Source organism: Ascaphus truei, chromosome 2, assembly GCF_040206685.1.
Source record: "Ascaphus truei isolate aAscTru1 chromosome 2, aAscTru1.hap1, whole genome shotgun sequence".
Taxonomy (NCBI): domain Eukaryota; kingdom Metazoa; phylum Chordata; class Amphibia; order Anura; family Ascaphidae; genus Ascaphus; species Ascaphus truei.
Window position 1 is genome coordinate 380,276,447 of NC_134484.1, and position 27,326 is coordinate 380,303,772.

Consider the following 27,326-nt stretch of genomic DNA (forward strand, 5'->3'; position numbering starts at 1 on the left):
CCAACTACCAGGAGGCTTACTGGTAGTGGAGGTAGCTGAGCACGAATACCTCCGGTGTTTGTGCGTTCACTGCGGGATACCGGGCGTGGTACCAAGCACCAAGGCCCGATGCCCTCAATGTGGCACGTTTTACCTTTGGCCGAACGAGCCGTGGCCTTTGATCGAGACCCCGCGGGGTGCCTCTCCGGGAACATTGACGGAGGTGGCGGAAGGCAAAGACAAGACTGCCCTGGTTCCCCGTTACACCCAAGCGGGAGGAACCAAGGCCCAGCCTGCTGTCGACAGAGAAGAGCGCGACCGCAGTGGAGGTACTGGAGCGAGACTGCTTTGTACCTATACCCACTGGTTGTATCGCAGAAGAACCCGGTGACTCCCTAGCGGAGGAACCGATCCTGAGATCCTCAGAGGAAGAGGTTGGTGTGACATCGGTGGCGATGCGCCTGCCGGCGAACCACACCAAAGGCATCAAGAGGGAGCAGACTAGTCCGGAAACCTTCCGACGGTGAGCGCTGGTGCGGCCGGAGGCCCGTAAGAGTCCCACGGCCGTGGTGACTCCCAGTGCGGCGGAAACCGAGACGACCCTAGAGGAGCCCGATATCATCAAACAGCAGCGGAGCGGTAAGGAGACACCACCACCCCCTTACTTCCGCCAGGCGAAAGCAGCAACCGAGGAGGACGAGGAGAGGCTTGCGGCCTACTTGTCCGTCCGTGAACCGGATGCTCCGCCAACGCCCATGCCGGTCTTCGACGCACTTCCGGTGCGTGACCACGGAGCGGAGGGAGATTCTAAGGGCCCAGCTGATGACGTCATTTCTGGTTCCACCGGAAAACCAGAGCCAGAAGCGCTGTTCTCCTCACGGAAAGTAGCCAGGGCCGCGGCAATGGCCCCCCTGAAAAGCCCAGGTCCATCGAGAGAGACGCGACACATGGCAGAGAACGCGCCCAAGAAAGTGTCCCTTGGTCGCGGTATTACCCGCTTGCTGGACAATGACCTGAACATTGCCCCTGCTCCAGCCCATAGCTCCATCGCCCTGGCCACTGCCCATGCCCCGTCACGAGTATTGCTACCGGGACCTAGCGGGGATAAATTACGTAAATACCCGAAGTATTCCAAGGACTTGCGGGATTGGGAGTTGAGCGATGAGGGGTCGGATGGGGAAATACCTTACTCGAGTGTAATACCTGTGTCTAACCCTGTGCCGTTTTCTCCTAGCACTAGAGGTAGAGCCCGAGGGTCCCATGCTTCAGCGGAGGCTGGGCCGGCTCAGGAGGTGGTTCACAAGATGAATCCTACCAGATACATCAATGCCAAGGGGAGGAGAGATTGCTCGCGCTCTACGGAGGCGGGGACGTCCGGTGTCTCTTCGCAGGATGAATCCGAGGTAGAGCACACTAGTCAGTCCACAGAGTACGAGCACCGTGACAAATGGTGGGCGCCCCTGTTTACTGGGTACCACGCAGGGATGGACCGTACACGGTTCCTGCTCATTAAGAGTAACATCGTAGATCATTGGTGGGCGGCTGGTTCTTTCACTCAACAAGAGGTGGAGGATGAATTAGATCATAGGTACCGGGAGATAGAGCAGAAACTCATTAAACCCAACGGCTCCAGTATTCTATATGATGAAATTGCTCCGGAAGAGCCAGAGTTTTGGGTACTGCCAAGCAGGGCGGGTAACAGAAAGCTCACCAAACTGAGTAGGGCTGACAGGGCCATAGTGGCTAGATACCGGCAGTCCCACGGATATGAATACCCTTATGTGCCTGAGCCTATTATGCGGGAAATAGAAGAGAACCGAGATAGTTGGCTCAGGGAGGCTGTGCAGGAATATCTTCGGACCAAGTTTGGTCAAGGGGGTTACCATAATGAAGACAAGATAAGTGAATTGGTCCGCATATGGAGCATAGGTAGATGTATCTACATGCATGGTGTAAGCTATCGGCCAGAGCATGGGTCGGTCCAATCTTTCGCTGTGACGATCACGGATTATAATGGCAGGAGAGTGAGGAAGCCTGATCCAAAGCATTATCTGTAGGGTTCTCCATGTTGGGAGTACCCGGTTGTATTATTCTTGAACTACCTCATAAGCAATGTATGATGACAATGCCTCATGTGTGCTGTTTCCCAGGTCGTTCGCCGCAGGATGGTACTGCTAAACCTAGTGGGGACCAAGTGGGGACCATTGGATTCCACCATATTGAGAGTGTAGCCCCCTGTAAACAGCACAGGCTATACCTATCTTCCTCCTACTGTGGTAAGTCCTGTTAAGGGCAGGCACCAGTAGTCATCATGGGTTTTCCCCCTTCCAAGCCCTGCCCTGAGTGGTAGATGCAGGCCCCTGACTCTGCTGCAGGCATGAGACAGAGGGGAGGTTCTGCTGACATCATGAGGGGTGGGGCTGACTCTATTTAGCAGCCAGATCCTGTAAGTGACGTGGCTGTTCTGTCCGAGGAGTTGGAGGAGACAGTGCGGTCTCACCGGTGCAGTTCGTACGGTAGCAGAGAGAGGAGAGACTCAGCCACTTTGAGTAGAGCTGATAGCACCATAGACCCGGTGGACCAATGCCCCTCACCCCCGTGCTGGGGGTGATGGGGAGAATCCATTCCCCACCCAGAGAATAACCTCTGAGGTGGGCAGCGGGGTATTGACGTCCCAGCCCAGACCATCCTGTCGGAGGAGAGACTTGGAGAGGAGGAAAGACCTGTAAAGGGAGGAGAGTGGAGTGATAAGCGAGACATTGTTGTTGTTGTGGCTGCTGGTCGCCACTACATTTGGAGTCGCTGATCTGACCAATAAAGAGACAATACTTTTATACAAAGATTGTTGTGTGAGTCTGGAGCATTCACCCTGGGACAAGGGTTCATTCCTCTATACAGGTCCTATCCCATATCCCTGGGAGTATAGAGGATGGAGGCGCTGCACCACTAAAGCATGGAGGCTACCACCCCAGAAGCCTGGTCCTGTCTCCCCAATAACAACGCGGGAAGCTCAGGCCCTCCTGTTCCACGCAGGTATGCACCACCACTACGCATGTAATCTGCCCTCACGCACCCTAGACACCACAGATGAGTCTGGGGAGGGGGGCGGGGGTACAGGGTTACATAATAAAAGACATACATACATACATAAGCAAGCATTTTTTTTATAATCACTGTAGTATATGTTTTTATATATACACTTTAAGGCACAGATATTTTACAGATCTTGCTAAACACTTTATATTTTTCACGTTTACAGTGCACTTTTTCTATCTTTTTGTTCAAATATAGGCGAGAGTACATATACTTGTGGTTATGCTATATTCCACTTGGATATAATGTCCTTCCCCAATGGTATCGAGTTGTATTTAATTAATAAATTATATATTTTTATATCCAGAACCTATATTATTAGGGCACGCGACTATGCTCTCTAGTAAGCCTACTTGTTCAGCCTTATTTAACTGGCAGTCGGATAAATAAGACTATTTGAAACCCTCATATACCAGCCTCACCATTATCCCAAACCAGCTAAATGAGGAAGAAGGTTACAGAGATTGCTGCCATGTAAATAAACACTGTTAAGAAATACTGCATAATTAAAAAAAAAATAAGGAAGGGGGAAATGACATTCATGCAAACTATTTTTCCAATGAGAGTTACAGTACAGCAGCTGTAAATATGCCAAGTAAAATGACATTTGCCCCCTTTAATAATACTTGGATTGCTTATGACACAGCACCACCACCACGAATTTATATTCCGGGCCTGTGTTAATTCCAGCAGTTTTGTATTCCTAGGGGCGGGGTTAGCACGGCTCTGTGAGTTGCATGCAGATCTCATAGCCGGGGGGGGGGGGGTGTGTGCTGATACTGAGGTTGAGAAAGGCGGGTTATTTTGCACCAACCTCTGCACTGAGTTGCATGGCAGTCGCCTCTTGTATGTGCGGTTTGTGTTGTGAGTTGCAAGACTATTTTTGCCCCATACATTGTGCTGCCGGCTGAAACCCTGTAACCATGGATCCATCGGCTGAAGTTAAGGTGAGATCCCCTCTGTAGATCTGTGCATCTCTCTGCATGCTCCAAGTTTGCACACACTCTGTCTCCGGATTTGGCGCCACTCTGCAAAGCGTGGTGTGCAGAACCGGGGTTTGCGATCTCCTGCACAAACCATTTAGGGGAATGAGAATGCGTTGCAGAATTCAACCTGAGCGGAGCAATACATTGTTAATTTAAACATTTTCATTGAGTGATTTGCTGAATCTCATTCATTAAACGTCTTGTAACTTCAGCTTTTAACTGAGATCTCGTTTGCAAAGTAATGCATCGCAGGCCCTCCAGCACTGAAGCGGCTCCATCTGCCCCACACTAAAATAACCATTTGAGCGGGGTTGGCAATACTCTGTATGAGAAGCTATTGAAAAGCAGATTCGCTCATTTTAGTAACACTGGCCTCTCTCTTCCGTGCAGTCCCACACAGACAAGCAAGATGTATGTCTGCACAATACACTCCCTGCTTCAGAATGACTCTCGCCTAGTTCTTTCACGTTAATAGTTTCCAAGTGGACATGAAGTTAGTGGGTTAAAATGCTGCAGTGCAAGAGGCATGTTCAAGCTGTAACTCATACCTAATTTTTGTGTGTGTGTGTGTGTGGTTTTTTTTTTTTTTTTCATGGTCTTATCACATTTTGTGATGTTAACCTGCTGGTGCCAGATATATCAACAGTGCATTGCAAATCAATGTTTAATGGCCCGCTAGTACAGTGGTTTGCAACTTTTTTTTGGGTTAAGGAACCTTATACTTATAGTGTGAAATTCTGTGGAACCCCAACCCTCTAATGGCGCGTCTGAGATCAGATGCCTTGTAAGGAATGCCAACCTTCTGATTAGATGCATTGTAAAGCCTTGGATCCAGGGCAGGCGCGCGTGTGACGCAGCGCATGGCGTCGCACATGTCTGTCTCCTGAGCGATATGTTGACACATATCGCTCGCAACGGGAAGGCTGGTGCGCCCTTATTGACCCGCTCACATGACATGGCCGTCGCACGAAAAAAGCAAAATAATTTCTGTTAAATCTGCTGGGCTATCACGTTTCCTCGCGCACTCTGGCCAGCCCGATTGAGCTACCATATTTTGTTTGCTGCGTCCATGGTATGGAGGACCGCGCAGACGCGTCCGCACGCTGAGTGATCACACTGCCTAAAGACAGTGAGTGCGTCTCTACGGCGTGCGGGTGGGAGGGGGCGCGTGTTGCGCAAGAAATCAGTTAAAACTGATTTTTTTGGTGCCATGGGCCGGTCACATGAGCGGTTCGCCCAATAAGTTCGAACCAGCTCAGTGACGTCACTGGCACGCCCACGGGTGGCGCGCGTACCATGGCCAGGGAAAGCACCAGCTTTCCCTCAGCCTCTGCACGGGCGAAGTGTCTATGGACGCAGCCTTAGCGGGCGGTGCTTGGCGAGGTGACTTGCGCGTAGATATATGCGCATGCAAGTCCCTGCTCACGCGATGCGCGCCCGCGCAGGCACACACGCTCGGCGCTTAGGTAAACAAATTTGTTCAACTTTCTTGCGCACTCAGCTTCCAGTGCAGCGGGGAGCGGGCCAGTGACGTCACAGAGCTGGTTTGCCTTCACTGGGCGAACTGCTCACGTGACCGGCCCTGCGCTCCCATGAGCGCTCAAACTAAAAATTTGGTAAGACCTACGCTTCCGCACGCTTGCGGAAGCGTGCGCGAACCCTTGCTAAAGCCGCTCTCATTGCGGCTGCAGGGGCTCACTGCAGAGCGTAAGCGTGCCTCAGCACGGGTCAGCGCCTAAGCACTGACCATGCCCGTGGCCTAATAGCGAGTCTGAGATCAGATGCATTGTAAATTCTTATGTATTTGGTACAATTTTCAAACGACCTGAAAAATTGCAGGGAACCCTTCAAGAGTACAGTATGCCTTGACGTGGCATGCAGGCTTATAAATGCTTTGGCCAAAGGGTTTAACAAAATTACCCTTTTTCGTGAGATTATTATTTTATTTTAGCCTTGTTGGTAGGAGCACAGGAATCGTTATTTTTGTTTTTCTATATGTAAGGCCTATGAATGTATGTCTTTATATAGCGCCATTAATGTACATAGCGCTTCACAGTAGTAATACATGTGACAATCATATAAATAACAGATCATGGGAATAAGTGCTTCAGACATAAAAGTAACATTGTAGGAGTCCCTATTCTGAAGAGCTTACAATCTAATTGGTGGGGAGAATATACAAAGATAGTAGGAGGGCATTCAGGTAAGTGCGTCTGCAGGGGGCCAAGCTTTATGTATCGTGTATAGCAGGCCTGCACAACTCCAGTCCTTGAGGGCCGCAAATAGGCCAGGTTTTCAGGATATCCCTACTTCAGCACAACTGGCTCTTTGGTGGCTCAGTCACACTGAGCCACTAATTGTCATACTGAGCCACTAACATCAGAGACAGATTTAGGCCTCGTTCAGGGTGGCAGAGACAGGAGGTTGAGGGCGCGTGTCCGCCTGCTGGGCGATGTGTGCACATCATCCCCAGCAGACCTTTGCTAGCTTTGAGGAGGCGGGTCTACAGAACTTGGCTTAGGGATGGGTGTTGCTCTGTTCAAATCATTTTCAAGAATGATTTGATTGGTTGCCGAAGTACCAGTGACGCTGCTGCAGCTTGAAAAAACAACTTGAGTTGTTTATGCAAACTTTAGCAAGCGTCAACTCCGTACTTCGGCGACAGGGTAGCATCTACCCTGTCAACTGATATTGACTTTAAATACTTTGTTTGGAACGTGCGCGCGCACACGTCGCGAAGCAGGCACCCTGAACGAGGCCTTAGGAAAGAGTAGAGTGATTCTGGCAGCAGCGTTTAGGATAGATTGTAGGGGATGTATACACAACTTGTGGTCTACCGCTCACCCAGATAATATATGAAAATGCATAAAGTATGATAGTACTTTTATACCAGCCGGTGCAAAGAGGATGGGGTTAACAGACACAAACACATAGAGGAGGCATAGAATCCTCCCCAAAAGATCCTCAATAGCTGCACACAGGGCTAAGGTTACGTTCACATTTTAATTGGTTTTATTTAGTTTAGAGCGAACGCTTTATGTTGTTAGTCTCCTATCATTAATAAAGTATTTGTTATTTTGCCAACTGGCGTTTTAGTGGTAATTGTCCTCTCACAGTGATGAGAGCGATTACTTACCTGTACTGTATGGTTGACTGAACCACTTGTATATATTTGGTATTTAAACCCACGTATTTACCTTAGCCCTGTGTGCAGCTATTGAGGATCTTTTGGGGAGGATTCTATGCCTCCTCTATGTGTTTGTGTAGATTGTAGGGGAGACAGATGAGGCAGGAAGGCCGGACAGCAGGAGGTTACAGTAATTGAGACGGGAGAGAATGAGGGCCTGTGTCAGAGTTTTAGTAGTCGAGCCTATCTTTTTACCAGCAGCAAACTTCTATAGGGAGGAGCGCGGTATTATGTATAGCAACCCTTTAGGGATGCCTGCGGAACTCAAGGAACCCTAGTTGAAAAACACCGCCCTAGTAGAATGGCCATTAACGTCCCTTCTACTTGTTTGAAAACATTTCAAGATGCGGCAATACACATGCTCATGAATATAAAGATGTGTGCTTCATTAAGTGGCAACAGGTAATCCGGTGGACGTTTTTGACACTTGAAAAGAACTACCCACTCCATACCTCCCCCCCTTTTTTTTCTCTTCTCTCCCCCCCCTCTTTTTCTCTTCCCCTTCCCCCCCCCCCTTTTTTTTCTCTTCTTCCCCTCCCCCCTTTTTCTCTCCCCCCCCTTTTTCTCTTCTCCCCCCCCTTTTTCTCTTCTCCCCCCTCCCCCCCCCTTTTTCTCTTCTCCCCCCTCCCCCCCTTTTTCTCTTCTCCCCCCTCCCCCCTTTTTCTCTTCTCCCCCCTCCCCCCCTTTTTCTCTTCTCCCCCTCCCCCCCTTTTTCTCTTCTCCCCCCTCCCCCCTTTTTCTCTTCTCCCCCCTCCCCCCCTTTTTCTCTTCTCCCCCCTCCCCCCCTTTTTCTCTTCCTCCCCCCCTTTTTCTCTTCTCCCCCCTCCCCCCCTTTTTCTCTTCCTCCCCCCCTTTTTCTCTTCTCCCCCCTCCCCCCCTTTTTCTCTTCTCCCCCCCTCCCCCCCTTTTTCTCTTCTCCCCTCTCCCCCCCCTTTTTCTCTTCTCCCCCCTCCCCCCCTTTTTCTCTTCTCCCCCCTCCCCCCCTTTTTCTCTTCCTCCCCCCCTTTTTCTCTTCTCCCCCCTCCCCCCCTTTTTCTCTTCCTCCCCCCCTTTTTCTCTTCTCCCCCCATCCCCCCTTTTTCTCTTCCTCCCCCCCTTTTTTCTCTTCTCCCCCCCCCCAAAAAAATCTAAAAAATAAATGGACCTAACCATGGAGTTCTACAGCATAATCAACAGTAGCTGCATGCATGCATACCCCGGTTTAGGGACACTCCTTTTAAGTACACTCGCGAGTAAGTACATATCGCTCAATAGGAAAACGGCAGCTCACGCATGCGCCTGTCAGCACGTCCTGAACAGCAATACCGGCTCCCTACCTGTACCGAAGCTGTGCACAAGCGGGGAGATTATAGAGCCCATTACAAATGCGTTATTTACATCAGTTGTGCACGTATACGATGATTGCAGTACAGTACATGCATCAATAAGTGGGGAAAAGGGAGTGCTTCACTTTAAGTACATTTTCGCTTTACATACATGCAGAAAAAGCCAAAGTAGTATATGTAGGTGTGCCGATTATCTAACTGTTGTGCCATCTATATAAGTTCCAGAGTAGCCAGCAACGCCTTGCACTGCACTACAACGTCATGGAGTCTGAAGTCTCTTTGAGACCAGTTTTCTCTTAGCCTGTAGCTGTAGTAGTGTAACCAGGGTGTGTCAATGAACTTAGCGGGGACAACTGATGTGTAAAGAGGATGAATGAGAAGAAAATGAGTCTTGCTCTATGCATGCGGTATCACTAGATTTATCCCGTGTGGCTAAGTAGCTGTTTATGGAAGGTGATGGCACATTATAGACGGCATTGCCAACATACCCAGACCCATGTGCAGTCCAGGACGTTTGGCCGCAGCCAAATTGCCTTCGGTCACCTCGCCACCATCCTCCATTTTTAAAGATCCTTTTGACCAAGGAGGATCTACCCAGCCGTAGGGCACAGTCGCAGATTTCCCCGTCTCCCGCTCCGCTGGCATTTGTGAGCGCTGCTGGGGAGATAGTCTGAGGACATTTTAAATATGGCTACGTGGCGAGGTGACCGAAGGTAAGTTGTGCTGTGGCGGAGCGACGGTGGCGGTTTGGTCCCAGCCAAGTGGCTGTGGCCAAACTTCCCATTCCACATGTGGAACACATTGCAGATCAGTCAGGTTATACATCAGTCAGGGTATACATGGCTCCTCAAGGTTCGAGACATTTTGGGCGCATTTACACTTTTTCCATTTGTGTTTCTGCAGCAAATTTCAATTTGTGCCATAAAAATAGCAATGTCATGACTTACCCATGCCTCCAGCTGAACCCTTCCATTCCCTTTAAATACAATACAGCTTCTTTGAAGAAATGAATGTCCACAACTTTATTTATTACAACCGATAAATATATCATATTGATCCCCAAGAAGGGACCCAGTCGGATTGCTCTGCTTGAGGGATACCCTCAGCTCGTGCTCATCTAGCCATTCAGTCCCTTAGGGCTTTACCCCACTGCCTACTACAGCGTCCGCTGTGGCGGACGCTGCACGGACGAGAGCCCTCCCCTCAATGGCGCCGGACCCGCTGCGAGGGGGGGCCGCAGCGCTGAGGCGAGAGCTGCTCCTGCTCTCAATAGAATTGAGAGCAGGACTCGCGTCGAGCGATACGGCACGCCCTCCGGTGGTTCAGCCAATGAGGGCGAACCTGCTGGGTGACGTCATGGCCGCGCCCCCGCCACGCCCCCCCGGTCTCTCTTCCTACAGCTCCCTGCAGACCAGGTAATCGGCTGCACGCGCCGCCAATCTCGCGGGCGCGCGTTGCAGCTGAGTTACCGGGGCCTTAGCCTAAGTCAGAATGCACAGAGCCCCCATCGGAAGGTCAGTACCACACCATCCGAACCTAGTCTGCAATAATACCGTCTTCCACAAATTCCATCCAGAAGATCACCGCCATTCTGTCCGCAACAACCTGGAATGGTACAGCCATCCCCAACTAAAATACTTCCGAGGTCCGAGACCTCCCTCCAGGAGCCTCCTAGAGTAACATTACTCCCGACAACACATTCCCTAAGCTGCGACAAAAAAACGAGCAGAACCTTTCCAACGCCGACTTGCCTCAGGCTAAGGTCCCACTGCATGCGCCTGCCTTGCGCCCTGGCGACACGGCACTTCACCGTGATCTGCGGTCAGTATGGAGTTTGTTTAGGTGCGGGGGCGTGGCCAAAACGGTTTGGGTGGGCGTGGCCATGATGGGAGAGAGGAGCTTTGCTACAACAACAAAAAAACAATGTTTCTCGTGAAAGCAGGCACAGTGCGGCCGCTTTATTATTAGCACAGAAACTGAAAAAGGAAAAAAAAAACCCTTCCGTTATAGCCCAGTCAGATGCAATTCTCTGCATCGACATGACACAACCTGCAGCATATTCCCCCCCACCCCCCGTGTTTAATAGCTACCAGCAGCCATAATAGTAACATGAAAATAAACATGTTCCTGATTGGCTCCCTGGCGCACCACGTGACGCGTCGCCGCACGGGATCACAATTCTGTTGTAGCCCCTGCTGGCTGACGCGTCGCAGTGAGCCAGGAAGGAAGGGGACAGAGCAAGGGAGGAGGTAAGGGGCTGGTGAGAGGCGCGCACGGCCAGCTGCAGAGGGGACCTAGCCTCATGCCGAAAAACAGGGTGGTTGGGACTTCGCTCCAGTAGATCCTAAAAGAAAGAGCTAGGATCCCTCCCCTAGTATCACGGCTCCTTGGGGGAGAGACCCCGCGGCCTAAAGTCATGCCGTCCCTTCCTTATAAGTCCATGGCTTTCTTTCACAGGTAACGGTTTGATACAAGTGCTTGAATTGCTCGTGGTGGTTTCTTAATAAATACATTTAAAAAAAGGCTTCAAATGGGCTCTCGAACTTTTCATATTGTGAGCCATTTTATTGTTCTCAACTGTGGGGGACCACAATACCCTAACCCAGGGGTCTGGAACCTTTTAAGGCAGAAGAGCCATTTTAGAAAAAAAAAAAATTTGGTCCAAAATATTCAGAGAGCCACAACACATGCATGAATATTACACCCCCACAAACATCTACATATACTATACACACACTAATAGGTATATACATACTGTATAAGCATTAACATATGCAAAAATTACTTTTATCGGAATTAGCGAAAGGAAAAACTATGGGGCTAATAAAATACATCTCACAATAAGTCCCTTTTATTTTTATTTAATTGTTTTTCTGTGCAAAGCAGTTTGTCATTTACAAATACACAATACATAAATATACTACACCCCCAAATACATACACTCTACCCCCCCCCCCCAAATACATACACACTACCCCCCCCAACCCCCCACCTGAATATATATACACATACACACTACAAAACTATGTGGGGGAATAAAAGGCATTTCACAATAAGTCCCTTTTTATTTGTTTTTTTTTCTGTGCAAAGCAGTTTGTCATTTACAATTACACATTGCATACATATACTACCCCCCAAAAAACACACGCCCTACACCCCAATACACATACTACCTCCCCCCCTGAATACACAAACACTACCCCTGCTCCAAATACATACATATATATATATATATATATATAATACACACCTTGGGCGTGTCTGCCTCTCTCCCCCAATGTCCTGCCGGGGGGCAGGTCGAGCCACTTGTTGCGCCTGGCCTCTCTGACGGCGCGCGCTGGTAGTTGCACTGCACGCTTCCGACGCGCACCACCGGCATGAGAGGGAGAGCGGCAACCTGCGGAGAGCCACGAGTAGATGCGGAAAGAGCCGCATGCGGCTTGGGAGCCACAGGTTGCCGACCCCTGCCCTAACCATTTCTCTGTTTTATTAATATATTTATATGTATGTCTAATATATATCTATCTTTTTCTCGAAGAAGAATGAAGATAGAGATAGAACCCAAATATAGCACTCAAGTTCAAGATCTGGATGTGTAGTGAATGATTTAAAACAAACTTTATTATATCACATGAAATAAAATAATGGGTGTTAAAAAACTCACGACCTGAAGGAGTGACCTTCAATACTAGAACCATATAGGTTTTAGGGTCTAGGTGTGTACGTATGGAAATCCAGATAAGGATCTGTCCAATCTATATTCACTGGCTCTGAGGTTACCTCAGAGCCAGTGAATATAGATTGGACAGATCCTTATCTGGATTTCCAGCCAATTGTGCTATCTGTATTTTACAGAATATACGTACACTCCTAGACCCTAAAACCTATATGGTTCTAGTATTGAAGGTCACTCCTTCAGGTCGTCAGTTTTTTAACACCCATTATTTTATTTCATGTGATATAATAAAGTTTGTTTTAAATCATTCACTACACATCCAGATCTTGAACTTGAGTGCTATATTTGGGTTCTATCTCTATCTTCATTCTTCATTGTATGTATACCCAAAGCACCGTTCATTCATTACTTACATGAGGCAGCAGCAGGGGCTCCCCTACTTTTTGGCTTTTTCTCGAAGAAACCCACTCGCCCAGGATGATGTGTGGAGCTGAAAGACTGCGGCTGCTGCAGAACCTTTCTGCTCTTGTGCTAGGCAAGGCATTCTGGGGGGCGTCTTTGGGAAGCAGAACAGTGATTTAAAAGAGTGTTTCCAAAGAGGTTGTGCAGCAGCCACATTTATTATTATTTTTTTAACAACTCTAAAGAGCATTTTTAATGTATTATAATGTAACAACCATTTTTTTGTTTCTACCCTTTACAATGTCACATCCCCTTCCTCTTCTGAAACAGGCTCTGGCACACCCCTTTTTGAGCTCTGCCCTCTCTCTAGCAGAGCTCAAATCATATTTAGTGACTGCCTGGTCACATGATCTTCCCCACAGAACTTTGAATCTTTGGTCTTCTTCTGCAGCACTGACAGCCATTTTGTGCACCCCTGAGCCGAATCTAAACCGATCGATCAAGAACGGATCGATCGACAACTTGGCGAATTACTTATCATTGTGTGGATTATATTGATGCACATATTAAAGGCAAAACTTTTTTTTTCTCTCTGTATGATTGAAACAGGGTGTCTCCAGAGCTGAACCCCATTAATTTCACCTCTGGAGACACCTTGCTTCCAGAGAGACTTCCGTATGGGGTGACGGTAGCAGCTCCAGCTGGGGTTTAAAGCTCCTGCTTCATACGGGCCAATAGGAAGCTGCACTGGATGACATCACGGCTTTCTATTGGCCCACTGTGGGCTGGAGCTTTGAAACTCTGCCATTACGTGATGCCTGCTGTCCGAGGGCAGTGACTACCGGCACCCCATACCAAGCACTGTATCTCCGGAAGCCGGTGGTACCTGGAGCTAGAATTAATGGGGATCAGCTCTGGAGACTCCCTGCTCCAATCCTATGTTAAATATATACAAAAAAAATCGCAATCTTGGGTTGCCCCTTTAAAAATATCTTTTACCTGTATGTAAAACGCAGAATTTAGGAATGATCGCAAATATACTGCAAAAGAGGTAGCTGCCAGAAGTGAAATTTGAAAGGTGTCACAGAACCACTGGCTTAAGTTTAGACCCTTTTAAGTGGGCCTAAATGTAGATCCCAAAATAGCACTTTGCTCTTAAGTAACAACTATTTTATGCTCTTAAAGCTGCAGTTCTGTCTTTTTTTTTTTTTTTTAATTCAATAGTTTCATGTGGGCAATCTCTAATTACCTAAAGAACTGTATAGCTGCCAGTCAATTCGTTCTCCATGTATTGATTGGCGAAATCTTTAGATATGGGATATGTTTTTCCTCTGCTTCTGTCACTCAGTGGAAGCTCATGAATATTCATGAGCACTCCTGCACTGACATGTGCAAGAGGGAGGGCAGGGCTGACAAAGGGGTGTGCCAGGGCTTGTGCCAGGACATGAAGGGGCAGTGCCTTAGCAAACGGTTGTTAAAATAGAATACAAGAAAATTGGTCTTTCAAAGTTGTTTTTTTAAAAACAGAAAATGCTAAAAGTATTTTTTCTTACTACAGAACTGATTTATTAAAAAAAAAAAAAAACACATGCAGGATATTGACTGAACTGCAGCTTTACGTAACAACTATTTTATTCTGAAATTTCTCAATTTGGTAACCCCAACCAACAATTTCCATGTTATGTTTTTTCTAAGCGCAAGGTACTGGTTGGCTTTGGGAATGATAAACCTATGCATTTTGCATATGGCGAACATTTAAAAAAAATCATAAAATCTCTATCTCTATATCCCATCAAACTGGGCAAAAACCCACTCGCGTCTCCGGTCCCCCCAAAAATTCACACACCCCCACGACACTTGCCTGCGGTTGGGTCTGGTTGCGGGGTCCTGACGGCGTCTCACGGCTGCCTGCTGTATTGTCGCCTTTAAAATTGTTGTTCTCCTGCAGCACTATTCAAAATGACCGCGTGGCGTTCTCTCCCAAAACTGCCAGCCATGATGTTTTCTTATCCCGTTTCAAATTTGTCTTTTTTCCCCGTAAAGGTCCAACCTGGTATCTGACTCAAAAAATATTTTGGATATAATTTATCTAATTGGCTTCCTTAAACAGATCTAACCATACTAACATACACCGATCAAGCAGATCTTAAAGGTTATTAATTAAACATTAATCTTTGTTTTCACTTCGCCCTGTAATGCTTGCTGTCTCTCCTCTCCTCCTTGCTGTTGTTGCTTAGCAACCCCGTAACAGCGAAACCTTTGTACAGAAACATGAGATCCCTCCCCTCTTTCTCTTATATTTGATGTTTACATCTAGATTTTAATGTTTGAAAAATTCCAGGCTTTTAAATAATAAATGGAAATCCTAGATATCACATAAAGGGGAGCAACAATTGCTATTCAGACTTTGTAGCCAGTGTGAGAAGTTTCACCTTTCTGCTCCTTCCCTTTGAATGCTGCAATTCAGGTTGAGCCTTGTCCCTGTACAATCTGTATGGGCTGTTATATACTGTGTGTGTGTGTGTTTAAATAAGTTTTCAAATACATCCTTTAATATTTTTTTTTAATAACATTATGCACACATATACACATACACACACACACACACATACATACATACATACATACATACATACATACATACATACATACATACATACACACATACATACACACATACACATACACACACATACATATATACACATTAACACACACACATATACACACACACACACACATATACACACACACACACACACACACACACATACTTACATTTTCGGTAGCGGCGCAAATTCATTCTTTTTCTCATCTTCCCCCCTGTTGGCCGGTTCCACTCTCTGCCGTGCACGCGCGGTGCCATTATAGAATGGCTGACTAACTTCAGCCAACTAAAACTGCAACGCGCGCGCACGGCATAGCGTGCGCCCGCACTATAGAACCAGCCTAAGACTTAACTTTGGCCTTCATTCATCGGGCTTGTTTGTTGTGTTGATTTAAAAAAAACAAAAAAAACTGCTCACTGATAAATATATTTTGTTTATAGCAGCAATCAAAGCAGAGGTTTGTTTGAATTTGAGGGTTTTTTTAAACATTGTATTGAAGCACGGGGGCTCTGGAGAAGAACCCTGTTTAATTTCAGCTCTGGGAACCCTCTGCTTCCGGAGAGACTTCCGTAGTAGGTGCTCGTTAGCCGCTCCGGCTCAGCTACTGGGGATCACGTAATGGCAGCTTTTCAAAGCTCCGGTGCCCTGCCGGCCAATAGGAAGCCGAGATGTCATCCAGTGTGGCTTCCTATTGGCCCGTGTGACGTGGGAGCTTTAACGAGCACAGATACCCGCATCCCCTTTTGGATGGAAGTATCCCTGGAAGCAGGCGTTCCCTGGAGCTGAAATGAACGGGGTTCAGCTCCAGAAACCCCTCGCTTCAATCCTCTGTAAAAAAAAAATGTATGTATGTAGTGGATACCTATCCAAGCTTCAAATTGCAAAGCCAGTATAACCAGCCTCACACTGATGAGACCCAAAAGGTAAAAACGGCTGTCTGGGTAGGTTTACTGACTATGCATCCTAACCCAGGCTGTGCAATGAAACAAGCATAAGCTTATAGGGGTCCCTGTCAAAATGGATTTGAAGCAAAAGTGGCACTGTGTTCCAGCTGCTTGCCTCCGGTCTGGATGTCCCCGCTGGCTCCTTCCGGTGTTGCTGACTGTGTGCTGTGACGCGTCAGCCAGCCGGAGCTACAAGGAGCTTGTGGTTTCGGCGAGTGCCGCGTCATGTGAGACACGCAAGGCAGCCAATTCGATTTCCCCCCCCCGTTCCGATTTCCCCCCTCTGCTCCGATCCACCTTCCGATTTCCCCCCCCCCCCCCTGCTCCGATTCACCCCCCTTGTGTATTTGTATGTGGCTGAGGGTCCGCTGTGCTGTGTGGCTGTGTGATGGTCCCGCCCCCTCATGTCATGGCTGCGCCCCCCACCGATAGCGGTCAAGTGCCTCTCCACGCGCCGCCTGTCTGCAGTGCGGGCGCGTGGTCTGAGGCAGCGGGGCCTTAGCCTAAGACTTTCAAAAGCCCTTCCACCATTTCCAGCCAAACATCTCCCCTATTACACAAATTGCTCTCATCCACTCTGTAGGTAGCTGCTTCTCTTCCCATGCTTGTGTACATGTTATGTATCTATATAGGTTTACATAGCGCAATCCATGTACATAGCTGTACACAGTTCTCTGTAGAAGTAATGCACATGAGAATGGGAATACACCCTTCATACACAAAAGTAACAGAAGTTCCTGCCCCAAAGAGCTTACAATCCAAGTGGTAAGTGGGGAGAACTTTGAGACAGTAGAAGGGTGTTCTGGTAAGAGCGGGGAAAAAGATAAGTACATTTGTTTCGGTATAGGGCTCTCCCTGGGCTCCATTCATGGCAGTGTGCACATCTTTACCTCCCTGTTGTTTATATGTATTCAGTTTTATTAGTTTTATATGATCGTCTCAGCGTCTCGCCCAGCTAGAAGATACAATCTGCAAGAGGGACCCTTTTTATAGTGGTGAATGCAGAATAATTTCTTGTTGTACCTCTGCGAAGGGGGCAGAGTTACCCAATAACTCCCAATGCCATGAATGGAGTCCATTTATGAGGTACAATAATTGCTTCAAAGGGGGAAATGTAGATATGGGCATAATGTACAGGGAGTGTGGGTATAGATACTCTAACATACCTGTAAGTAGTTGGTGGTATTGGAACATATTACTTTAGGGTTGTATAAAACAACAAATAATGGCAACCACTGTAACCTAGCACTTTTTACAGTGTATAAATACTACATTTGTATTGTTGCCTGGCTTTTATCCTAGGACTGTAATAGTTTTTTTTCTGTATTGGAATAAAACCAATGCCACAAATAACGTTAATGCACATTCACTTTGGAAAGAGACATGTGAATTGTCTTAAACCTTTTTGCTGCCCGCGTTCCCTCAGCACATTGCCTCTGGCAGTGAAAGAGTTAATTTAATACCGCTTTGGTGCAGGAACGTGATGCACCAGGCACTCTTGAGGTGTTCCCCTCTGTATGATCCTGGTATGATCCTGTTGGTGTATTGAGAAGAATGTTTTACATTGGCAACATATTTATTGGCCCAAGGAGGTGAATAGTTTGGGGACTTCTGTGCCCAGGTCTCTCGCTTCCATCTGCTGCCGTGGGAATGCTCTGACTAGCTGGATGTCAGCGCGCTGCACATGTCTTTCTTGGCTGCTTAAGGCAGTGCTTATAGTGACGACGTTGCGTCAAAACAAATGCATTGAATCTGTCGCATGCGCTTATAAAAGGCGCGACGGAGCGACCTGAATCTCTGTAGTCGGTAGAATTTGATTTTTACAGCCACGGTCTCACCATGTGACAGGCTATAAACCAATCGGATAGCTTCTGATGCAGGGAGCGGGTGTGTGATTGTGTGTGCTATTGTGAGTGTGTGTGATTGTGTGTGTCAAGTGAAACACACTATATTAACAACTTTAAAAAGTAATTTAAAGTAAAAGTAAAGTCAATTCAGCATACAAACAGAAATTACAACTCCTCTCCATTTCAGCCTTCCCCTTGCTCTTGTCTCCGCCCCTCTGCCTTCCCCCTTGCCTGACGTCACTCCCCTTGTAGCAAGAGACGTTTCTAAAACTCAAATTACTACTTTCGCAAGGGCTACTGAGACGTAGCCGGCACTATAAGCACAGCCTCATTCATGATGACTCATTCACTGAACTGAGTGTACAGAACAACTTTTCCAATGTGCTGGGAGTTACCGTGTTTCAGCGGACATACAAAATACATAAGTGCTACAGTAATGTGCAGAAAGCTACTGTATATTAAATGCAGCATGTACTAATTAATATATAGCATAAGCAAAAGCTATCTGTATCTCTATATAGGAATGCGCAGAGCTGCAAAATCCCTGATATTCAAACATCAATATGTAACACAAATTTTTTTTACATTTTATATTAAAAAAAAAATTGCTTAATATAGTAAAAAAAAAATATCCTGGCACTCTGGTGGTCTTGGTCAAGAAAAATGTATTGATTTGAACAGAATCCTGGATCAAGACCACTGGAATCCCTGGATATTTTTCCTTACAGTATCGAAGTTCCCCCTGGATACATGAGCACCCGTGGCAGGTCTTGTATTGTGAGTGCTCCCTATTCAGTGCACTTTTCGCTTAATATATACACGTGATATCTATAATAAGAATTTGCCGTCTTTAATAGTTTGCTACTCTTTCCTTAAATGTTAAATATTCATACACCTTTTTATTTAAGCAGTCTAAATCATTGCTCCTTTTTTTAAAATGAAGCCATTTAGTTCTGACGGGACTAGTGAACAATTTAATGAGCCTCTTGAAAATCATGGAGGGGAGTCCCAAAACTATTTTAATAGAGGTGATGGGGGGAAAAGTAGCCTTTAGAAATTCTGCAGCAAGTTTCCTCAAAAGCCCATCAGTTCTCAGGAATACATGGGGTGAAGTATGTTTCTTCTTTGTTCTTAATCGGTAATTGCGCTCCCCTGAAGCTGGCTCCTTGGGTGTAGATGTGGAAGTAATACAAGACGACCAAGAAATGAGTTAGGCACATAGTAATCTCAGCAGTGCCGCAGCACAAAGGCAAAAGAGCTAATGCAGTTGCTCTTGAAAGTAATTTTTCATTCTTTGTAAAAAGGGCTCACAGCTCCTCGCATATTCTTCCATTAAGTCATTAAAATGTTAGACTTCTAGTGCTTCAATTTAACCTCACGGAGATGGTGAAGCGAAATTCCTTCATAGAGCAGCTGTGCAGTTTTGCAAAGCGAGTGGCGGCATGAAGCCGTACTCTGGCGGGGAGTGTGCTTGAAATGTAGCAAAGGACTCCAAATAATGCTTATGAACTTTGTTTTGGCCCTGGGATCCAAGGGCATTGATAGGGCAAACTGAAGAAAGGAGGTGCAGGGGTTGAAATGAACTTTTATGGAACCTGCACAGGAGGATACAAGTCTGTGGGGAGTCGGGGAAATTCTAGGCATAAGAAATCTAAATGACATTCGTGCCTCTGATAGACCTTGGCACGTTTATTTTTGCATTACATGCCGTGTTGTATGGGTATGAATCCAAGGGTCGAACAAGACCCACAGCAACCAGAATAAAGCATATATTTGAATTTCATTAGTTCATCAAAGCAATTTGTATGTTACCTCTTTCTTTGTGGCTACCCTTGAAGCATATAGTCAATGATATTAATGAGTCCCATTAGGAGACTGAGATGAAACTGTGAGTTGTGAGTTGTCTCTAGGTGTGTGGCTGGCCCCAGCGTGAATGAACAGGACTCACTAGCAAGTGGAGTGCAGAGCCGGAGAGTCCCGTCTTGCACCCGCCCATGTGCACACCACTATAGCAACCCACTCTGTCCCATATCACTTGATTGAAGAGAAGAAATGTATAACTCACGGAATACGCAGCTACTAACTCGTTTTGCACTTTGTTAAAGTTACTTTGACAAAGCGCTGCCCAGCTCGAAACGTGTTAGTGGGACTGTTTGTGGTTCTCTGTTTTTATCCATGTGAGAAATAAAGTATGGTGGTTTTTTTTTTTTAAAGCCCAATTTTTGAACTGCAGCCCGTGGTTTGCATTCTTGGAACGTGCACCTCCTTTCTCGTAATTTTAAAAAAAAAATTATATAATTTTCAGAGGGCGTTAACATGAATAAGTTGTTGGCTGCACAGGGCATTCTTAAGAAGTAGTGCCACTTAAGGCCATAATGAAGTGATGGCAGTGTTATGTTTTGAAAGGGTAAATGAGGGCCCGTGGTTTACTCACGTTTTATAAGGGCCCAACTAGCATTCCTGTAACTGTATAGATTGAGTGCATTCACCTGCCCCCTAATATATTGGTGTTCTAGAGAAGAGTTTGAGAAACACTAATGCACCGATTCCCAAACCTTTTACTCTGGTCCCGACTCAAATCTTTGTTTCTCTCCTATTCTCTGAAGTCTTGGTGAGCTGTCAGTCCCCCCAAAAAAATCAATTTGCAACAATAGGGATATTTCACTTGGTGGAATAAATGATTGTGTTAATTTAATGCAGTCAAACGGCCTTCATTGTAAGAGTGCTTTGGAAGCTTTTTACAATTTTTACCCAATCTTTCATAATAAGATTATTAGCATATACAGTACTCTAATCTACAGCAATTTTCTGACGGTGGGCCAAATCTAGCCCCCAAATGGGCTTCTAGTGTTGTTCATATTACTGCAGTTGCTTAGGCAGCTAAATAAGTTTCCCTTTCCCCACATTGCCATTCCCTATTAACTTAAAGCAGGAGTTCAAGCTGACGTTTTTTGTTTTGTTTGTTTTTCCCCTTAATATGTGCATCAATACAATCCACACAATAAGTAATCTGCTAAATTGCCGATCGGTCCGTTTTCCTGTGATCGATCGGTGACGATTCAGGTCTGGGGTTCACTAAATGATTGCAGAGGAGTATTGACTCAGTATCTGTGACTTTGTAAATGGTTGCTATAGAAACGAACAAAAAAGGTGTGTTACATTAAAAATGTATTATAATGTAATTCAGAGTTGTTATAAAAAATAAAAATGCTACAAGTATTTTCTCATAGTACAGAACTGATTTTATTTAATTTTTTTTAAAAAGCTACACAGGATATTTCTTGGTCTGCAGCTTTAAGTGGATAAAAATATATTGTACAGATGTTTATTCTTCATGCTTACAAAATGTGCAATGGCAGTTTTAGGTACAAATATGTTGGGTCTGTCTCTACACATCTTTCCCTTCTACTTTTGTTTAAAAAAAATACAAAATCTAATCTGGCCCTTGGATAATTCAACTCATTTTTAATCACATTCTTCTGATTTGTTCTTTAAGTAATTAATTATAATGCAATAATTAGCCAAACAGGCAGCCCATATCAGATGACCATGAACTTCTAATAAGCAGTGGAAATAATTATTTTATGTTATTTATTTTTTATTTTTACAGAACTGTAAAATGTATACGGTAATGGTGCTGTCCACATGTGCTTTGGTGTTTCAATTTCAGGTGTTTAAAAACCAGAACACTAAAATGCCATTTTCTGCACTCGCGTCTAAAGGCAGTACGGTTGGAAGAAATCCCGCGCCATGACATTGGTATTCCGAGGTCTACACCGCGTGAAGTGTTCGAATAACGCCCGCTGCATCTGTACGTTCTTATGATGGGGAACATTGTTATTTTGTTCATAAGAATGGCGCTGGTCTCTTCAGCATTGGGGAAGCTGCTGCATGGTATATTAAATAGGGGTTATGGTGATGGGGAAGCCATTGTGTAAGAAGCGGCATCATCTAAACCAGGGGTGCGCAAACTGGGAGCGAAACATTTTCTGGAGGGAGGGCGAGGCACGGCCCTTACAGGGGCCCCGCACTTTTCCCCAGAACATTGAAATCAAATGCCGGGGAAGAACGCAAGGCTTCTGTATATCTCTTACCCTCACCCTGGCGGCTTCTGGCGATGCGTCGCCATGACAACGTGGAGTTAAAGGACACCGGTGAAAAGGTCAGGTTTGCGCCCCCCTGATCTACACCATGATCTTTGTGCAGCAGCTGTAACCAGACAATGGCACAGGATAGACGGTGGCTCACCGCGGGGAAATACATGTGGAACCTCAAGTGTATTTGTTTTAGTTGTTTTTGGCCACTAGTGGTGAGTGGGAACTGTTCTGCTGTAAGTTCCCACATTGCCAGCAATATTTCAATTCTTCATTCGTTAACTTGAGAGCGGATTTTTTTTTTTTCCCCATCTCCGTTAACCCCTAAATCTGCCACCTGTTTCCTTTCCCCAGCATCTACCCATATAGACTAAGCTTCCTGAGCTGTAAATCAGTCTGGAAACTGAACCGGTAGCAAAGCTGAAATTGTCCCACACGCTTTCTGAAAATGCAGATACATGTTTATAAAACCTGTAATTTACAGCCACACAGTCAAACAATTTCCTATTATATAGGGCAGCTTGCTCAAAAAAAAAAACATGTTTTCTAAACCAATCACCAATGTTGTTGTATTCCTTTTGGAGATGTTTGTAGATACCAATATTTCTTGAAGTGAAATGTTCAATGTCTGTTTCTTAGAAAATGAAGTCCCTTTTCTTGCTTCAGCGTCCCAAACTTCGGTTAGTCCAGTCCACCACCAACACAAAATATTTCAGGCTTTTAGCACAAACTATTTCAAGACCTACTGTAGGGCCATATTTAATATGTGGTGCTAAGCTTACGGTTGATCGCTGATTGTGAAGTATGGTCCCAAGTCTTTAATCTTTAAACTAAAGATATATTGCAATGGCCGTCATTCTCTGGAGGTTGGATTGCCCCCTGGGCTTGACAGCGTTCATGAAGAAGCCATGAAGGCCGAGGGTTCTAAGAATCCTCAGATGTTAAACATTAGCTGTCATTCAGGGAAATAGGCATTCAAAAGTAAGATGGGAGGAGGAAACCTGAAAATCTGTTGGGAGCAAGATGTAGAAGAGACTTGCAACTTGGGGGGAGGAGGAGGAGAGACTCCTGCTTTTAATAACCTTCCATTCAATATAATATAGTAAACCGCTTTAGTTTCCAATAAGGGATCAAACCTACATCAAGTAATAATGCAGCAATTTCAACGTCTCAAATAGTCTCATACACCAACGTCTCATACACCTTGATAAAGGGCATCCAGCCCGAAACGCGTAGGTGGGATACCTACTGTGGCTATGGGGGACTTTGTTTGATCTTTAAGGAATAAAGACCTTTTTTGCTTCCGTGAGCCTCCTCCTGTTTCTTCAGGCAGTGCACTGCCTTTTTCCTCGCCTGTCTCAAATAGTTGGCCTGAGTTTGTCATTTTCTGAAAACTTGGCAGCCATGAAGCCGTTCAAAAATCCCATCCATGTCTTCCCGGAATGGAAAACTGCAGTGAGGGAGGCGGGTGTGGGATCATGATGCAAATCGGGAAGCAAAGGCCATATCTAAAATAATTTTTATTTCATGTAGTGCTTGTAGGACTCAAAGCGCTTCACAATTAACGTATAGTGGGCGATAAGCAGCATTGTACATGGGATTTTTATAGGCACAGTCCCTGCCGAGGTGAGTTTACAATCTGTTTTTTGGTGCCTGAGGCACAGGGAGATAGAGACTTGCCCACGGTCACAAGGAGCCAACACTAAATAGTTCAAAAAAAGTATCTGCTAGTTGGGCATGCAGTTTAACTTTAACCCCCTGATCTACTGATCTACTTAAATACATTTTACTGGGATTAGCAGTGTATTCCCCGGCATATCATTTTGACAAGGGGAAGCCCTGTCAACCATTCCTTTGCTTATCATGTTACTGAGTGGCTTTACCCTGCCCTTTGATGATTTTATAATCCCTAGCAGGCAGCATGGGGGTGTACAGAGTGTATTGGGTGTACTGTGATGCTGCTCTTTGGAGATCAAAGTTTTCTGCCTCTTTTGTACTGTAATTGCTTTATCTTGATTTATGCCAATTACAGATTAACATCTTGTTTTGTAAGGGAAGGTATGCAGCTGTCAAAAATTCCATTTGTTCCAGTAGTTTGTCCTTTGCGATTTTGAGTTTACACTGTAGAGGAATGATACTGTTCTCATGGAAACTGAATGTTCCAGGTATTATTCACATACATATGTTTTTTATCTTTTGGTTACAAAATGGGACCTAATTCAGAAAAATAATATCGATGTCGATGTTTGGCGGGAAAGAAATGTCTTTTAAGATACAGGTGCGCCAACGAATATTCTAAAACTTGCCTGGGAAAATCTGGGGCTATCACCAACAAGATCTGGGTACACGCTGCAACATTTCGGTGACATTTCTGCAGAGATTAATGGCCCATCGGATTAACACAGCAGGGGTCCCTGGCAGTCCCATTCAGTTTGAATGGGACTGCCAGGGTCCCCTGCTGTTAATCCGATGGGCCATTAGTATATATGGAAACAAGAGAGACCACAGGGGAGCAAAGGACAACAGCCAGAAGGGAATGGCAAGACTGTGTGGTAAACCGTAAAAACTATGACAATACAAATCAGTATATAAAACAGTATAAAAACGAGGAGTGCACAAATCTGCACCCAATGGGGAATAAGGATGGTGTTGTAGAGCAATAATCAATAAGTGCATTACTTACACGGCCATGTGTAAGCACAGAGGAATTGAAAGATATCTTTTGTAGCTTCCTTCACAGTCTGCGCGGCTGTGTGTAGGGCCATTAGTCTGTCTGCAGAAATGTTCCAGCATGTACCTGGGTCCTGTTGGTGATTGCCCCAGATTTGTTTTAGAATACTCGTTGGCACTGCAGTAGGAAGAGTTTGACACTTGACACACTGGTACTAAATTCAAGGCCTCCACTGTCTTCGTGCTCATTAAGCAACGGTGCCGTAAACGGCATACGCCTGAGATGGGCGTCGGTCAACTTTTTTTTTTAAATGAACTCTCCCAATTTTTTCTTACAAATCATCTGTTCTTTCCAATGGAATGATCTTGTATAGAAAGCTTAAAGTATATATGACTTGGTTTACCCCAGTATATTTGTCCCTTCTCCGCTTTAATTTATGTTTCTTATTGAAGGAAAGGTGGAGGGGGTGGGGAGGTAGAAACCTATATTCCAAAAAAATTAATAATGTATAAATAAAACTAGCTGACCTGGCAAACGCAGATCCTAAGAGAAATAGCTGTCTCCGACCACGTCAGGTCCTATCCTCTCTGCCCACAAATGAAGAAAATTGAGTGGACGAGAGCAAGAGTCTGGGAATTTTTTTTCCATATAGTAATAATTTGATGACATTAGTCTTTCTTTCTAAAGCAGGGGTGTGCAAACTGAGGGGCGCAAAAGATTTTTTTGGGGGGGGGGATAAGGGTGGCAACTGCAGAGGCCCCTCGCGCTCCTCCCCAAGGCATTTAAATTAAATGCCGTGGGACTGCGTGAGTCCTCTGCAACTCAACTTACCGAGATTCAGAGGCTTGGTGCGACTCGTCGCCATGACAACGCCGCGGGGGTCATGTGACATGACCGTCATTTGGCACAGAAAAAAAAACGAATGGGGGCACAAGTCCTGGGGGGAGCAGGCAGGGGGGACCGCTCCAAAAGTTTGCACACCCCTGTTCTAAAGCATAGCATATATACCTTGTTCCCAAGTGATTTAAATAGGAAAATAAAATAATTGACAGTAATAAAGAACTAATCTGGCTTTATTTCAATCTAAGAATGAATATATCTTTCCACCCCCTTCACTTTTGCTGTTTTGTTGCTGTCGTTTGGAAGCAGGTTACAGGATTCATTCACAATTATAGGGGAGTTGGGATAGTGAGAACTGCAATAATTGTATTGTAAACATGCCAGGAAGTCTCTGAATTGCTACGGTTTTTAAAAAATGGAGGGGGGACCTTTTCAGAAAGAAAAAAAAAAAAAAAGAGTTCTTGTTTGGTTCCTCTATCTAGCCTGTGGTAATAACAAGCGGGATAATTCCTCACCGTGAACAGTTTTTTTCACTCTGGGTGTTTTGGGGATGGTTTTTTGGAAGGGAGTCAAAAGTGCAGTCTTACACAGGGCCAAAATAAACAAATGATGGCGAGTTTGAAACTGTGTGTGACATTTTCCTAAAAATATTGACTTTTCCCGATATACCGTATAGGCCCGAATATAGTACGGCCTCGCACATAATACGACCCTAAAGTTTTGAAGGTGTTCTACATGAAAAATAAAAGGTGTTAGGCTGCGCATATAATACGAATACAGTTTTCAGAAGGACATTTTTAGGAAATAACATAGCACTATGTGCGAAAAAATATAAGAAAAAAAACTTTAAACGCCCTCTGTTTATGTCTCTTTTTTTAATTGGGTTATTTTAATTTGCAGGTTTCCTGTCGCTCTGAATATATGACAGAAGAATTACGGAAGATTTTTACTGAAGACACGGATTCAGACAGTGACGTGTTTGAGGGATTCACAGAAAGCGGGGTGGATGTGACCAGCAAGGTAGGATGATAGATGTCAAGTGCCCTAAAATATGTTCCCATACCGAATTACTTGATCATCTAGTAAATATTCTTTTGAATTGGTGACGGCGCGATGACCTCATTGCATGGTTACAAAATGGTGTTTAGCGAAGCAGATAAGCACGTTTATAAAGTGCTTGATACAGCAAGAATTATGGTGCAAACCGCTTGCATAAAATATTTCCTGATAAAGGATGGTTGCTAGGAGGACTAAAAAATTATTTGTAAAACGACGCATTATCGATTTTATACAAGACAGTGGCGTTGTCGTCTTCAAGTGTGCGTTTCTGGAGACGGACATTTTGAACACACTTTGAACCATACTTTGTTGTAATCTAATCTTAAACACTAAGAATACTTTAGTTTAACACATTTACAAGATACGAATGAAAAACTCCTATTTCTTGTTTAATGAACATACCAGATAAACCTACCGCAATGTATTTGTTGACATAATACAATGACATTAATTTAGTTAAGTTGATTTTTGTCTACATTTGGCCTCTTGTATAAAGTGTTAATCTACAGAACAAACCTACAATTGTGCACATTTTCATCGGGATTGAGTGAGAAATGTATAAAATATGATGAGAAACAAAAGGTGTCCTTTTTGGGGGGAAATTTTTCCCTTGG

The 27,326-nt window shown here is 45.2% G+C and overlaps 1 protein-coding gene across 3 annotated transcripts in view; it reads left to right on the top strand.

Annotated features, from left to right (window-relative positions):
- Positions 1–2,768: 2,768 nt before the first annotated feature.
- The window catches only part of CDCA7L (cell division cycle associated 7 like), a 34,699-nt gene continuing 10,141 nt past the window's right edge, over positions 2,769–27,326 (top strand). Inside the window, exons 1-2 of one of the 3 annotated variants that reach the window (XM_075587145.1) lie at positions 2,769–3,012; positions 26,554–26,673. In XM_075587145.1, coding sequence (XP_075443260.1) covers positions 26,575–26,673 — 99 coding nt within the window. In that variant the 5' untranslated portion in view covers positions 2,769–3,012; positions 26,554–26,574. Of the gene's footprint in view, positions 3,013–3,849; positions 4,020–21,775; positions 21,860–26,553; positions 26,674–27,326 lie in introns of those variants that run through there. The other 2 variants (XM_075587144.1, XM_075587147.1) reach the window with 2 other exon arrangements.